General features: G+C 49.8%; 1 protein-coding gene across 1 annotated transcript in view; it reads left to right on the forward strand.

Annotated features, from left to right (window-relative positions):
- The window catches only part of TSPEAR (thrombospondin type laminin G domain and EAR repeats), a 68,752-nt gene extending 55,242 nt beyond the window's left edge, over positions 1 to 13,510 (forward strand). Inside the window, exons 9-12 of the mRNA XM_030575807.1 lie at positions 2,955 to 3,184; positions 7,280 to 7,467; positions 11,311 to 11,412; positions 12,836 to 13,510. Of these exons, the coding sequence (XP_030431667.1) occupies positions 2,955 to 3,184; positions 7,280 to 7,467; positions 11,311 to 11,412; positions 12,836 to 12,989 (674 nt within the window). The 3' untranslated portion in view covers positions 12,990 to 13,510. The remainder of the gene's footprint in view (positions 1 to 2,954; positions 3,185 to 7,279; positions 7,468 to 11,310; positions 11,413 to 12,835) is intronic.
- Positions 13,511 to 14,355: the final 845 nt, after the last annotated feature.

The raw sequence follows: 14,355 nt of genomic DNA on the forward strand, positions 1-14,355 counted from the left end.
GAAGGTGTGATTCACTGCACTGCTGCAAATATAAAGTGGAAAGATTTATTTCAGCCTTCAACTGAGGAATGGAAAGGAGACTCGAAGAGCTTGGCTTGTTTAGCCTAACCAAAAGAAGGTTGAGGAGGGATATGATTGCTCTTTATAAATATATCAGAGGGATAAATATTAGGGAGGGAGAGCAATTATTTAAGCTTAGTACCAATGTGGACACAAGAACAAATGGATATAAACTGGACACTAGGAAGTTTAGACTTGAAATTAGATGAAAGTTTCTAACCATTAGAGGAGTGAAGTTCTGGAACAGCCTTCTAAGGGGAGTAGTGGGGGCAATAGACATATCTGGCTTCAAGACTAAGCTTGATAAGTTTATGGAGGGGATGATATGATGGGATGGCCTAATTTTGGCAATTAATTTGGAAATTGATCTTTGATTATCAGCAGGTAAATAATCCCAGGAGTCCCAGAATCCCAGAATTCTTTCCTGGGTGCTGGCTGGTGAGTCTTGCCCGCATGCTCAGGGTTTAACTGATCGCCATATTTGGAGTCGGGAAGGAATTTTCCTCCAGAGCAGATTGGCAGAGGCCCTGGAGGTTTCTCACCTTCCTCTACAGCATGGGACACAAGTCACTTACTGGAGGATTCTCTGCAGCTTGAGGTCTTCAAACCACAATTTGAGGACTTCCATAACTCAGACATAGGTTAGAGGTTTGTTACAGGAGTGTGTGGGTGAGATTCTGTGGCCTGCATTGTGCAGGAGGTCAGACTAGATGATCATAATGGTCCCTTCTGACCTTAAAGTCTATGAGTCAAACATCTAACCATCCTGTGTGACCAGCTGTTCAATAATTAGGCACAGAACCACAAGAAAAAGGAATAGGAGATATTGACTGGCCTATGAAAACTATCAGCCCTGTACTTGTAGGGGCCCTCCACTACCCACGTACTTGTAAGAAAAGAAAATTCAGGAAAGAGACTTGTTTTAGCTCAATGACAGTATGAAAATCAAAAGGATCAACTTGTATTGTCTATTATAATAGATTATGTAATACAACATAAAAATGTTGCAACAAAAGGTCATTTCAATAGTTAAAACTGAAAATGTTTCATTATGAAAATGCCAAGACAAAACATTGGGATTGCTGGAACTATTTTCTCTCTGTCTCTGAAATGTTGGTGAAATCGACATGATTTTGTGACGTGTTTAGATTTTGATGGAACTGCATGTGCGATGGAACACTGTTAGACTGTATTTTTTCAGATCAGCTCTAGTTCTTACGCATGCATTAGTATGCACTAGGCTGTGTCCTAGAGGCAGGCTGGAGTGACTCACACGTTCGCCAGGAGACCCTGGGTGTGCGAGCTGAAAGGTAGGGCTGCCCAGATGATTCAGGGGGTCTGGGGTCTTCGATTTGCTGCCAAAGACCGGGTCCCAGGGTGGAAGGACCCCTCGCTGCGGGTCTTTGGGGCACTTTGGCGGTGAGTCCCGGAGCGGAAGGACCCCCCGCCGCCGAATTGCTGCCGAAGACCCAGAGTGAAGGACCCAGCTCCAGGGGCCCCGAAAAACTCTTGTGGGGGCTCCTGCGGGGCCTGGGGCAAATTGCCCAGTTGCCCCCCCACCCGGGCAGCCCTGCTGAAAAGCACTGGGTAACTCCACGGAGGAGAGATGAAATGGAAGTCCAAAAATCAGGCCGCCCAGGATGTTCCTTTGGGAAGTGAGGAGGATGGAATGGAGGGTAAGAGAGCTCTATTCTCAAGCGTTTTGCTGGGAAAGGGAAAGCTGGCAATGCAGCCAGTGTTAGTGTTTGGGCCAAACAGCATTTCTCCATTGCGCACAGCTGTGTGTCACCTCTGATGACTGGTCACAGCGTTAGCACCTCTCACTTTTTCGCCTGCGCGGTGGGCTTTGGAACGGGGTTTGATATTTGGGAATGAAGTTCTCTTGCTTTCGCATGGGCTAGTGCCATGGCTGCAGCCCAGAGGCACTCAGCACAGCTGAATCCAAAGGTCACTTTCAGCAAACTTTGCGTCAGGATGGGGCTTGTCCAGCCCCTGGCATGACTCAGAGCAGACTCAGGGCTGCTTTGTATTATGTCTGCCCTCAGCCCTAAGGAGTTATTCAGTCAGTTAAGGAGTGCCGTGGCATAGGGATAGCTTGGCATGAGCTGCATGACGGTCTAGCTGCCCCAAGTACATGCCTAGGGTCTCAGATGGTGGTTAGCCCTTCCCACAGCTCACACTGCCTGGCTGCATTCTATTTTCAGTACACTAGCTCAGGGAGAACTAGCAGAGTATGTCTCTGCAAGCTGGAAATCATACCCCAGCCCAAAGTGTAGCCACACCCCTAGATATGAGAGCTGGTAAAGCCCATTTGGGGGGGGGTGTGAGGAGAGAGAGAACAGGCAGGGTTACACTGTAGTATCTATATCTGTACAGGCACAGAGCGGAACTGATTGCCTTTCTGTTGATCCATCCTGGGCAATCTTTCCTCAGGTCTCTCCGAAGCAGCAAGGCTGGTCCAGTCTCACCTGGCAGTTATCCAGGGCGAATGGCACATCCCCAGCTGCCTGGAGTAGCTGGGACATTCCCTTTGAAGTGCAACATTTCAGTGGTGCCCACACACCAAACTCTGTAGCTGCACCCCTACTGAGCTGCAGAGGGCTCAAGGCACTGTTAGAATTGCCCCCACATGTCCAGGAGAGGTTTCCACTTAGGTATTACTTACTCCTGGCTGTCCTTGCTGGGTTAACACTGCCATTGGCTGAAGGGAACTGAATTGGTAACATTTACTCCTTTACTTCTTGGGAAGAAATTAGTCCCTAAGGGATAGACAGCTTAGTTGCTTTCCCTCATTTGTATATTTCCTCTGATCTGTCCTGTTCCTGTCTCATTTCTTTTGATCATCAGACTGCATTCCGTTTGCTAATGCCCTCTTCTTTTTCTGTCATCCTCAGGGGATAATCACAACATCAATAGTGTCATATATCGGTGGAACCCTAGGACTGGACTTTTCGAGGCCAACCAGACCATTCCTACCTCTGGAGCCTATGACTGGGAATTTTTTACTGTTGGACCTTACTCTTTCCTGGTCGTGGCCAACACATTTAATGGCACCTCTACAAAGATCGACTCCCACATCTATATCTGGCTTGGTGGCTCATTTCAGCTCTTCCAGTCAATCCTGGTAAAAAGTTGATATTAGTCAGATTTGACTTCCCTTTCACACCGAGTAGCTCCCAGCTAAGTGAGGCCAGCTGGATCTGGCTCCAGGAGGAGGAGCGTGGCTTACGGAGGCCAGTGGGATCTGACTTTAGGAGGATGTGCAGTTCATGCAGGCCAGTGGGATCTGGCTCTAGGAGGAGGTGCAGCTTTTGGGGCCAGTGGGATCTGGCTGTAGGAGGAGGCTTGGCTCTTGGGGCCAGTGGGATCTGGCTGTAGGAGGAGGCATGGTTGCTGGGGCCGGTGGGATCTGGCTGTAGGAGGAGGTGCGGTTGCTCAGGTCAGTGGGATCTGGCTGTAGGAGGAGGTGCATGGCTCATCTCCTAGGGACAGATCAACAGCCTCTCTCTCTTTGTGCGTGAACTGGCGAAAAAAGCAAGAACTGCTGAGAGTGTCCCCTTTGATCACGGAACTTGCAGAAGCCTATTTCATGCCCACAGAGGACAAAAATCAACATAGAAAGCTAATCAGGCTTCTTCCTTCTAACAAACCTTACACTCTTCCCTGGCTTTGTTCTCCTGTCTTTTGCTACTTGAGTGTAATACCCGAAGTCTGTCTCCTGCCTTGTAGGGATTCGAGACAATGCTAGATGATAATTGTAGAGACAAGTATTCTCTAGTCCCATGGGCACTGTGGATGTTTTCTTCCCTAAAGACTTGCGGAGTTCAGGTTTCTTTTATATGCAGTGACAGTGTCGCTAGCTGACACCAGCCTAGGAGGTACCCCCTTGGGTAACGTGGCAAAGCAGTCTGGGGCAGCAGGGCAGAGGAATTGTAGATCATGGGGCAGGGGGGCTACATGACTGCAAATTCAACCCCAGCCCCATTACACACCCGCTTTCGTAATGCACAATTAGAGTTTGCTCTCTGTACAGTTCCAGTAGTGTGCCAGGCACTTTAGAGACTGCTGGGAAAACAATGTCCATGCCATGATGAGCTCACGGCCTGCCTTTCCTCACAGCTTTACAGCAGCTCCTCATGCATCCTGCCATGGGCTGACTCAAAAGTGCAGCAGAAACCATGTGAACAACAAACAAGCCCTAACTCTCCACAGCTGTTTCCAATCACTCTGGATATAGAAAAAGTGACCTGTACAGCCCATGCTGCATTCTCTTGCCTGGGAAAACACTGCTGGGTGCGTGGGGCTCTCCCAAGTCACTTTGCCAAATCAGCAGAGCAATCTGATGGAGAAAGCAGCCCTGGCTGAGACAGCAGCGTAATGCTCCCCCCATCCCTACCGCACTGTTAGGCTCCACCTCTCTGCCCTTCTCTTCATACACACCTCTGCCCTCTCAGGCCCTGTGTTCCCCAGCCTGTTAGCCAAGCAGGACCTGACACTGATGGTGAAACTCCAGCCCTCTGAAGTCTATGGGAGTTTTGCCATTGACTTAAATGTCACCCTCATCCCGTTGACTGGAGCAGTCTCTGCTGAGTGCTGGGAGTTTCTTTCTATCTCCAGGAGCTGCCTTCACAGCAAGACCAAGAACACAGCATAGGTTTGACCCAGCTCCTGAGTATTCATCTGCCAGACTGTCCTCGTTTGAAAAGCAAGTTCCAGTGCTCAGCTGGTCTCCTCACTCAGCCCTTAGAGCTGCAGCCTGTGCTCTCCAAGGGTGACCTCCAGGACAGCAGCTACCGGGGGCCTAGCTGGAGCTAGGGTAAAAGTTCTGCCTACTGAATAATAGCCTGTGTTCCTAATTGGACAGTGCCAAGGTCCAGAAAAGAAAGGGACTCACCAAGGTCACCTGCTGTATCCTTCTGAGTAAACAACTGGCTGAAATCAGCAAATGACTCGCCTGGTGGCGTTGCCACACCCCTGCACAAGGCTCCTTGGAAGTTTCATTATTTATACAATTTCACCTTCCCTCCCTTCTAGGTGACTTTTAAATCCACAATGATGGTGCTGAGGTTTCAGTCCCCAGAGGCCAGGGAAACGAGTGTTCTGAGAGGAAATCAGGGTTTGCTGGAACACTTTGCTCTGGGAAAGAGCCACTGGAGGATTCAGAAAGCTGCCGCTCTCTGCCAGTTACCAGCAGCAGGATTTGCTTCAGGCCATAACAGCCATTTCCTGTGAGGAAGTTGTTTTTGGCAGGGCACGATTGCCCTCTTGGGGTATGTTCTCTCTTTCATAGAGGAGTATTTAACAAGCTCCAGGTTGCAACCAGTGAAATGTGGCAGGTACATTCCCACAAGTCGGAGATGCATTTCAGTCCTATTTCTGCTCCATGTCTGGAGAGCTTGGTTTCTTTTTAATGGGAAATTGCAAACTTCCCATTTGATTTTTAAATTTACCCTTAAGATTTGTGAAAATCCCTATCCTCCCTAAAGGAGCAGAAAGTTCAGAACTAGAGCTAAGCAAACTATGGCCTCAAAATCATATTGCCTGGAAATTGATCTTCCTAAGCGTGTCGTTCTAACAGGTAGGGCTTCCCATCTGTTTCATGTTGGGGGAAGGTTGTCACCCAGAGACCGTGCTAGTGTGGGGGAGGAGAACCTGTGTCCCAAAAGCCTGTCCTGAAGCTGCCAAAATCTCTTCTCTTTCACAGCTTTGCTCAGATTATTTAGTGACAATTGTAGCCTCTGGATTACCAACTCTGAAATAGCGCGTACGACATCTGTTCCTGATACATGTATAATAGCATCACAGTGTGAAGCTGCTGGGAATGAGAGGTGAAGCACTGTACAATGCTTTGGTCCTCCCATGCAAAACGATGCAGTTTCTCAAGCCTTAAAGTTCTGCATGCACTGGAAAGGGACTTGGCACATGCTCGAAGTAAAGCGTGTGCTTAAATGCTGTGCTGAAATGTGGCCTAAACCAGGTATACGCACGCCTGTGTAATAGGTTTGAGACCTCCATTAAAAATTATTCATTGAATCATGGAAATGTCAGGCTGGAAGGGACCTCAAGAAGTCACCAAGTCCAGTCCCTCGTATTGTCACAAGACCAACTAAACTTAGACCAGCCCTCACAGGTGTTTATCCAACCTGTTCTTAAAAACCTCCAAGGATGGAGATTCCACAACCTCTCTTGGAAGCATATTCCAGAGTTAACTATCCTTATAATTAGAAAGTTTTTCCTAATATCTAAATATCTAATTTCCTAAATTTCTAAATCTCTTGCTGGAGATTAAGCCCATTACATCTTGTCCTACCTTCAGTGAACATGGAGAACAATTGATTGCCTTCCTCTTTATAGCAACCCTTAACATATCTGAAGACTTTATCCGGTACCTCCTGAGCTGTCTTTTCTCAAGACTAAACATGCCCATTTTTTTAAATCATTCTTCATAGTCCAGTTTCCTTAACCTTTTATTATTTTTGTTGCTCTCCTTTGGACTCTCTCCAATTGTCCACATCTTTCCTAAGTGTGGCACCCAGAATAGGACACAATATCCAGCGGGGGCCTCACCAGTGACAAGTAGAGCAAGACAATTACCTCCTGGGTCCTACATATGACGCTTGTGCTAATACACCCCAGAATGATATTAATCTATTTTGCAACTGCATCCGTTGTTGACTCATATTCAATTTGGGATCCACTATCAACCCCTAGTCCTTTTCAGCAATACTACCACTTGGCCAGTTATTCCCCAGTTTGTAGTTGTGCATTTGATCTTTCCTTCCTAAGCAAAGTATTTTGCACTTGTCTTTATTGAATTCCATCTTGCTGATTTCAGACCAATTCTCCAATTTGGCAAGGCCATTTTGAATTTGAATCCTGTCCTGCAAAGTGCTTGCAACCCCTCCCAGCTCGGTGTCATCAGCAGATTTTATAAGCACACTCTCCAGTCCATTATCTGAAGTATTAATAAAAATATTGACTAATACCAGATACAGGATTGGCCCCTATAGGACCCCACTAGGCACACACTCCACAGCAAACCATTGATAACTACTCCTTGAGTATGGTCTTTCAACTAGTTGGGCACCCACCTTATAGTAATTTCATCTAGACACTTTTTCCTTGGTTTGTTTATGAGAATGTCATGTAGGACCGTGTGAAAAGCCTGACTATGATCTAAAGAGATGTTACCCATGTTCACTTTTTCATTTCATCCTAGACTTTTGGTGCTGCTGACTGGGAGGTCTTTCGCATTGGAGACAGAATCTTCCTTGCTGTGGCTAACAGTCACAGTTATGACAGTGGAACCGTAATGCCGAACAACTACTACGCCATCAACTCCTCCATCTATGAGCTGAACATCACAGCACAGATGTTTGTCAAGTTTCAGGATCTTCTCACCTACAGGTACCAACTCTTCTTTCAGTGCAAAAACATCTGCACTGGGTCTCAGAGAGTTCCCAATTCAATGTCCTTTCCAGTGATCACAGAGTCAGATATTCATAGATTTTTTAGACCAGAAGGGACTGTGACCTCCTGCATAGCACAGGGCAGAGAATTTAATCCAGGGATTCACATAATATCCGCATCTGCCAGGAATTGCGCTCATAGATGTAGTTTGACTGCTATATTTGGGGGGGCAAAGTGCACCCATGTACAAGCACACACATGTGCACGCTGAAGCCAGTCCCCTTGGTTCACTGGCTCTTCCCCTCCCCCCCCCCCAGTGGTACCTGGGCTGCTGGTGCTGGGGGGGACAGGACGGCATAATGGGGGAGCCCCAGTTGCTGCTGGCAGCCACTCTGGCACCAGCTGCTGCAGCTATGTCCCAGCTCTACTGCTGCTGCGATTGCCTCCTTGGTGGGGCTGCTGCTGCCCAGGGAACACCACATGCTGGGCTCCTGCTTCCCCTTGTCCATTCCCGTATCCCCTTTTCTTCCCCATCCCCTCCATCTTCCTCTCCCTTTCTCTTCCCCCTGCCCCATTCGACTTTCCTTTCCCACTGTATCTTCTCACCAAACACCCCTTGCTTGGTCCCCTGCCCCCCGTGGGCACTCATGGTTGTAGAGGAGTCAGATTGGCACTAGGACCCAGGAAAAGCTGATCACTCAATCCTGCTCCATCCCTTCTGGGAGCCAAAATGAGGGCAATGACAAAGCCTCTTCTCTCCCTGCCCCCCAGGCCGAACAGAGCAAGCCTTGCAGGGCAGCTCAGCACCCACAGAAATATGGGGGAAGGAATGGCATGTGACCCCTATGCCTCCCCTCTGTTTGTGGGGACAGTGTCCCCAGAGGCCCCCCCAAACTACACCTATTATTACGCTCCCCATCCCCTTGGGAAACATGACAATAGGTGTCACTACGTAGGAACACCAGGGTCCATACCCTGACCTAGCTTAAATCAGTCGACTTCCATGGACTTCAGTAGCTGTGCTGATTTACACCAGCTTAGGATCAGGCCCCAGATTTGGAAATTGAGGCATGTTCCCACTCAAGCAAAGGAGGGAGACTGATGATTGGGGGTGGTTGGGGTGCTCAGAAGAAGCAGAGTCCTGTGTCTGTCAATGAAGGTTCTCCCAGCGCTCCTGTTCCAATGAACCACATTGTGTAAGAGGAGGACACAGCTGGCTACAATGGTTATCTGATGTTTAGCAGTTGGGAGCGTAGGCTGAACAGCTATCTAGATAGTTACTCTCTGTGAGTTCTACTAGCATAGTACTGGGAGAAGATGGTTAGAGGAACCTCCCCCGCCCCCACTTTGGGCCCAGTTTTCGCCTCCCCACACTGGATTTCAGTGGCAGCATTATACGTCCCCTTTGCACTATGTAACTGGCTGCCCAAGGTGCAAGGCAGAGGAGAACCCAGGCCCAGTGTCCTTTGCAGAGCTCAGTTACAAAGTCCGTATCACCAGCAAAGCCAGACAAGAAAAAAGAAAACACTCCTTCATTGTCTCTGTCCATTCCCTCGGCCCTCTGGGCCCAGTGGGGACCCACCATACCCAGGGCCCATCCAGATATAGGCACTTCACTCTGCTCCACACATTTCTCTGTGCTGAGGTGGATCTTCCTGGCTGGGCTAGTGGGGAGGCCCAGTTCCTTCTGCTGGCAGGGTGTGGGTAGATTTCAGAGTGCCAATCCCGCCAGAAGCTGTGGATCAGGCGGCCTCGAGGCCTGGCGTTGCAGCTTTGTCTGTGCTGAGACTGGGGACAGAAGGGAGTGTCAAGAGGCTGTTTGTAGCTCAGCAGAAAGGAAGCTTCTCCCCATTCGGTCTGAGTGCAGACCCTAGGGGGATGGATACATCGTAAAGCCTGGTTTGCAATGTCAGAGCCCTGGGCCAGGCAGGACTGTTCTCCCCTCAGCCAGCTGCTTCCACATCAGAGTCTCTGCAATAAACTGAGCCCAAACAAGCCTCCCTCATGAGTGCTGCCAGCACTCTGTGTTGTCGTAACACCTGCGAGCCACCTACATCTTGGCAGGTCTTTAACTGAACTCCTCCTCCTGTGGGAAATCAGCCTTTCCATGCCACCAGCACTGTGGCACAGGTGAGCTACTTGGCCATCATTTGTCAGCCTACTCAGACGGGGTCCTAACCCAATAGGACCTCAGCTGCTCAAAGAGAAGCATGCCTCTTTTGGCCAAGACCAAAGCGAAGACGTGTTTCAGGCCCCCGCCATAGCTGCCCGTATCCCGTTCCTTCTCACAACCAGCAGCTGTTATGGAAAAGGCAAGAGGGTGAGTCCTTGGTGCTTTGGCCTGTGCATGAGCAGCATCCTACTCTGTTCCACAGAGCAAAGCACTCAGGTCATCTACTCTGGAGCTGTCTGCAGGACAGGTGAGGTGCCTCATGAAATCTCTGCCAGCCAATCCCATTGCGGGTGGAGCTTGGAGCGTGGCAATAACAAATAGTGCCAGTCTGGCTGTTCTCAGCCACTGGTTTCAAGCCACTTGGCTAAGGGCTTTAGCCCTCTTTACAGGTAGGGAAATGGCAGCAGCAAGCTTAGTGGCTTGATAGTCCAGGCTGCCCAGCACCCACAGAAGTCAATGGGAGAGGAGGCTGCTCAGCACTTCTTAAAATCAGGCCTAATAACAAGCACCAGCAATATCTGTTGTGTTCTACCCATGCCCTGTCCCAGGGATAATCAATGGGCAGCCTGCAGGCCAAATCCAAACTGCCAGCTGCTTTTGAATGGACCCCAAAATCTTGTTGTTTACTTCTTATCATTATTGTTTGTGGTGTGAAAAATGTTTCTCTGGAGTCTGGACCTCGACTGTACTTTGGCTGAGAAATGTGGAGCTTGACAAAAAATAACTGGCTACCCCATTCCCTCTCCACTGACCTATGCTGGGAATTAGCTGAATGGTAGCTGGTTCTGGACCATGATAGTCAGGAACTAAAATGTTAGGCTCAATTGTTGAAAAGATTCTTTTCAAAATGTATTATAACTGAAGGCAGCTTGGGGAAAACCTGCCTCTACGTGGAAATAGCTGCATTCCCTTCAGACTGACATAATTTTTGTAAGTCACTTTTAAGGGAGGGGTGATCTTGCCTCTTCTGTATACAGCATATGGGCCCAGTTCTTCCCTGTATCAGTTCCTCTGAGTCTGGACACTCCAGTGCAATTTGACCATGCTGAAAGGAGGTAAGATGTTGTCACTCGTTCAACTCCTAACCTCCTGTGGTGCTAGATATCACAGTACAGTTACAGCAATGACCCTCACTGTCTGTGTTTGCCAGGCTTGGTGTATGATGGCCTTCACCTGGCCAGGGTTGACATGACTCTGTGGCATGTATAACTCACACCCACATATGGACCGACCACAGCTGTCTGTTACTGGAGGTCAGGCTTGCTGTGGATGAAGTGCTTGTGGAAAGGGTTGAATTAGCAGCTATTTATCCACAAAACAGGTGCATTCTAGGCAGTGGCACAGGAAACTGTCCCACCAATGTGCCTCCACCCTGACCTGGGGAAACCATCCCTGTTTGAAGGAGGGTACTTTATACCCATCCTCCCCTCCTACTGCTGCGGCCACTCCATGCCAGTTGTGGTCATGGCCTCTCTCCCAGGGACACTAGGAACTGGTCTGGAGCCACCAACTCATCACAAAGCCCAAGGAATGGCTAGCATATGGTAACAAGCTTTGTGTCTCTGTGCTGCCCTGGGCCGGACGCAGGCTGGTGTCCCAAAGGGACCTGGAGAGCCTCTCTAGGGATGTTTCTAATGACCCATCTGTGTTCTTGCTCCCTATCACAGTGCTCTGGACTGGGAGTTCTTTTCAGTGGGAGAAGATTATTTTCTGGTGGTAGCAAACTCCTTTGATGGATTCACCTTCTCTGTGAACAGTATTATATACAGGTAATGATGCCTGTGCAGCGTGGCCCCATCTTAGAGCCACAGGCAGTTGGAGAGGGACTGTCAATTATCTGCAGTCAAGGGCCAGAGGAAATGCAGACAGAGACGGCTCAGAAGGCTGGAGTGATTCACTTCATCCCGTCACCCTGCTCTGCCTCCTCAGGATCTGGGCTGCTCTGCATGGGGACAGGTGCAGAGCAAGCAGAAAATGTACAGGGGAAGTTATTCTACCCTTTCCTTCTACTCTCGCTGCCCGACTGCAGATCCATACCTCTGAATGGACCCTAGCACAAAGTAAGTGTCTTTCTAACCCATGCAGAGCTGGGCCATTTCAGCCAAAAGCAGCAAAACAAGGCGATGGACCCGAAGGAGGAGACAGGGAGAGGAGTGACACAGCACCTTCCATTGCTCTCTTGTGGCCAATAGATATGTTGGGTTCAGTGCCCATGGACAGTGATTAGAGGGGACCACGCAGAGGCCTTTCCCCTCAGGCTTTTCACAGTGGATGCAGAACTGGTAAAATGTACCCGAGTGAGCATCCTGAAGGCCTCTGTCGGGCTGGGGATGAGTGCTGTGTGGGCAGCAGCCCCATGAGCTCTGTGTGCTGCCCCACTGCAATCTGACGGGGAGGTGCCACCACCAGGGTGTGAGCCTCCATGGCTGGGCTGCCCACTGACCTTTGCTGAGCCTGCCCACCTGCTCTCAGTGACCTGGGGGGTGGTGCTGACCCTGTCTACTAGGGTCTGGACTGAGGTCAACAAATCCATTTCCCATAGGCCACCCCACCCAGCTATCAGGTGATCATTCTAGGTCACTACTGGGTGACTTTTCAGCCACCAGCCTAGAGGGAAAAGGTTCAGGATCTCATGACCAGTCATCAGTGCCTCATCATCTGTAGGGGGGCAGAGCTATGAAGCTATTCAGACTGGGAATGAATCCAGTGTCTGCTTCTGCACAAAACATCCCTGACGGGAGAGACCTACTATAGCACCAAGCCTCAAGCAGTGGGATCTTCCTCTAGTTCTGTTCCAGTCACAGCCCTTCCAGATAAGGAAGCTTGCAATGGAGTGATGGGGGCTGGGAGGGGCATTTCTCTATCTAGCCAATGTATCTTTGTGGAAAAACATTTCTGACAGTTTGAACTAGCAAGGGTCTGTCTAGGCTGCAGTCAGAGGTGTGACTGCAGCACTCATGGACATACCTGAGCTAGCTTTGATCTAGGTAGCTTGGCCCATGCTGCAGTGGCTTCACTGCTGCTGTTATTGGAGCTAGCTAGGTCAGAGCTAGCTCTGGTGCTTCTACACCTGCTGCAGTCCCACCACTGACTGCAATGTAGACAGCCCTTCAAAGTCACTAGTGTGGGGAGATGCCCCTTGGAGATGCAAGCTCATGCTGTGGGTATTAACGCATATCCTCTGTGCTGCAGGTGGCAAGGGTATGAAGGCTTCGTAGCGGTTCATCGTCTTCCGACGTTTGGCTGTCGAGATTGGGAAGCGTTTCACACAACGGCGGGCTCCTACCTCATGTACTCGAGTGCCAGGGAACCACTCTCCAAGGTGCTGAAGCTGAAAACTCTCTGATCAGCTATTCAGTGATGTCTGTTTGCTGCCAGAAGTGGGGCAAACCCAGGCAAAGAAGCAACTTGTCTGGCTCTCCCCGGGCTAGTTATCCCCCTGCAGGAAATATGCCAACTCAGGAATGCTGGGAAAGTCTGAAGCCGAGCCTCAGTGCCAAATCCTGCTCTGTGCAGGACCAGGACCAGGACAGACAGGGGAAAGTGGTTCTACGGCACCTTTCCCATTCCTCGATCCAGGAACTGGCCGGGGCACCATGGAAGACCAGCTATGGCTTGAGCCGGATGGCAGCTGTCAAGCTGGTGCCGTTCTGAGCTCGGATAACATACAGCAGCGGAGATGGTCCGAGGGCACAATCTAGACCTACGTTCAAACCTATCCTAGGCAGCAATCTCCTAGCTCACTCTGCAGCAGACCCCAGTGGGTAAGAACACCGGCTCTGAGGAGTGTCCAGCCTCCATTCGATTGGTCTGATGCACAAGCCTTGCATGGTTATGTCCTCCGGTAATGCTGCCCATGTCCTCCAATTAATTCTTGTTTCCATGCCCACCTGCCTGTAATCCTGAGGCAGCAAGCAGTTGTTGCTGTTTCCAGTCATTTCCTGTAAGTGACGTGTTCATATTGCAGAAATCAATAGGTATATTTTACAACCATGCGGGGTAGATTGAAATGTAATGCTTTATCACCTACAATGATGGAGGCAGTGGTGGCAGTTCCACAGTTACGTCTGCACTGAGATTTGCACTTAGAGGGATTTTAGTCATTAGAGTAGCAGGGCAGATCTTCAGCTGGTGGAAATCACCCTTGCAGCATTGGCCCCTCGCCCCCCAGTCTGGTGAAGTCATTTTCCCATGGAATCATCTGTTTAATTGTTTTCATAATATATTCACTCACAGTCACAGAGGGAGCATTGCAAAATTCTCCAGTTCCAATTTTGTCCTGTTTTTCTCGGCCTTCTTTGGGGTCCTCTGCTTAGCCAACCAGAGGCCTACCAAACCGTTGGATCAGAGAGAGAGCCCCCTTTGAACCCTGAGCATGCATGGAATTATCGCCAGTATTAATCACAGCCCCAGCCAACCCGCCCCGGCTCCCCTGGTGCACCAAGCAGCAGCTCTGGGAGGCTGAGCACCAGGAGAGGCGGCATGCGGCACTAGTGGCTCTGGAACAGCCAGCCGGTTTCCTTTGAGGGGGCTGCATGGAATCACCTGGGGATGATTTGGGAAGAAGCTCTGTATGAACATAAGACCAATGTCCTCTCCCACATTGGGCAGTGCTTCTGGGGGATCCCCAGTGTGCTCCAATGGGGGGGATTCCACTAAAGTGACGGGAGCACCAGGAACAGAGATTCTGACGAAGGAGTCCTGACGAGGGG

This window comes from Gopherus evgoodei, chromosome 9 (genome assembly GCF_007399415.2).
Source record: "Gopherus evgoodei ecotype Sinaloan lineage chromosome 9, rGopEvg1_v1.p, whole genome shotgun sequence".
Lineage (NCBI taxonomy): Eukaryota > Metazoa > Chordata > Testudines > Testudinidae > Gopherus > Gopherus evgoodei.